Raw genomic sequence first — 253 nt, forward strand, 5'->3', positions numbered from 1 at the left:
CCGGTCTCGCACGGAGGAGATCGGCAAGTACCGCCTCCTCAAGACCATTGGCAAGGGGAACTTCGCCAAGGTCAAGCTCGCCAAGCACATCCCCACCGGCAAGGAGGTAAGAGGTTTTCTTTTATCTTTTGTTGTTGTTTTGCTGTATTTTTTTTCTAGATTTTTTTTGTGGTCCTTTCTCCCCCTTTTGTCACGGTGTTGATTCTCCTGTCCGAGGGTGTTAGTCATGCGCCTTGTGCCGCTTGGATGCGTG

The 253-nt window shown here is 50.6% G+C and overlaps 1 protein-coding gene across 1 annotated transcript in view; it reads left to right on the forward strand.

Annotated features, from left to right (window-relative positions):
- LOC119581628 (MAP/microtubule affinity-regulating kinase 3-like) overlaps positions 1-253 on the forward strand; it is a gene marked incomplete in the record, with an annotated part of 89,364 nt that overhangs the window by 48,677 nt on the left and 40,434 nt on the right. The window contains 1 exon segment of the mRNA XM_037929749.1: positions 1-106. Within this exon segment, the coding sequence (XP_037785677.1) occupies positions 1-106 (106 nt within the window).

Source organism: Penaeus monodon, chromosome 15, assembly GCF_015228065.2.
Source record: "Penaeus monodon isolate SGIC_2016 chromosome 15, NSTDA_Pmon_1, whole genome shotgun sequence".
In the NCBI taxonomy this organism is placed as follows: domain Eukaryota; kingdom Metazoa; phylum Arthropoda; class Malacostraca; order Decapoda; family Penaeidae; genus Penaeus; species Penaeus monodon.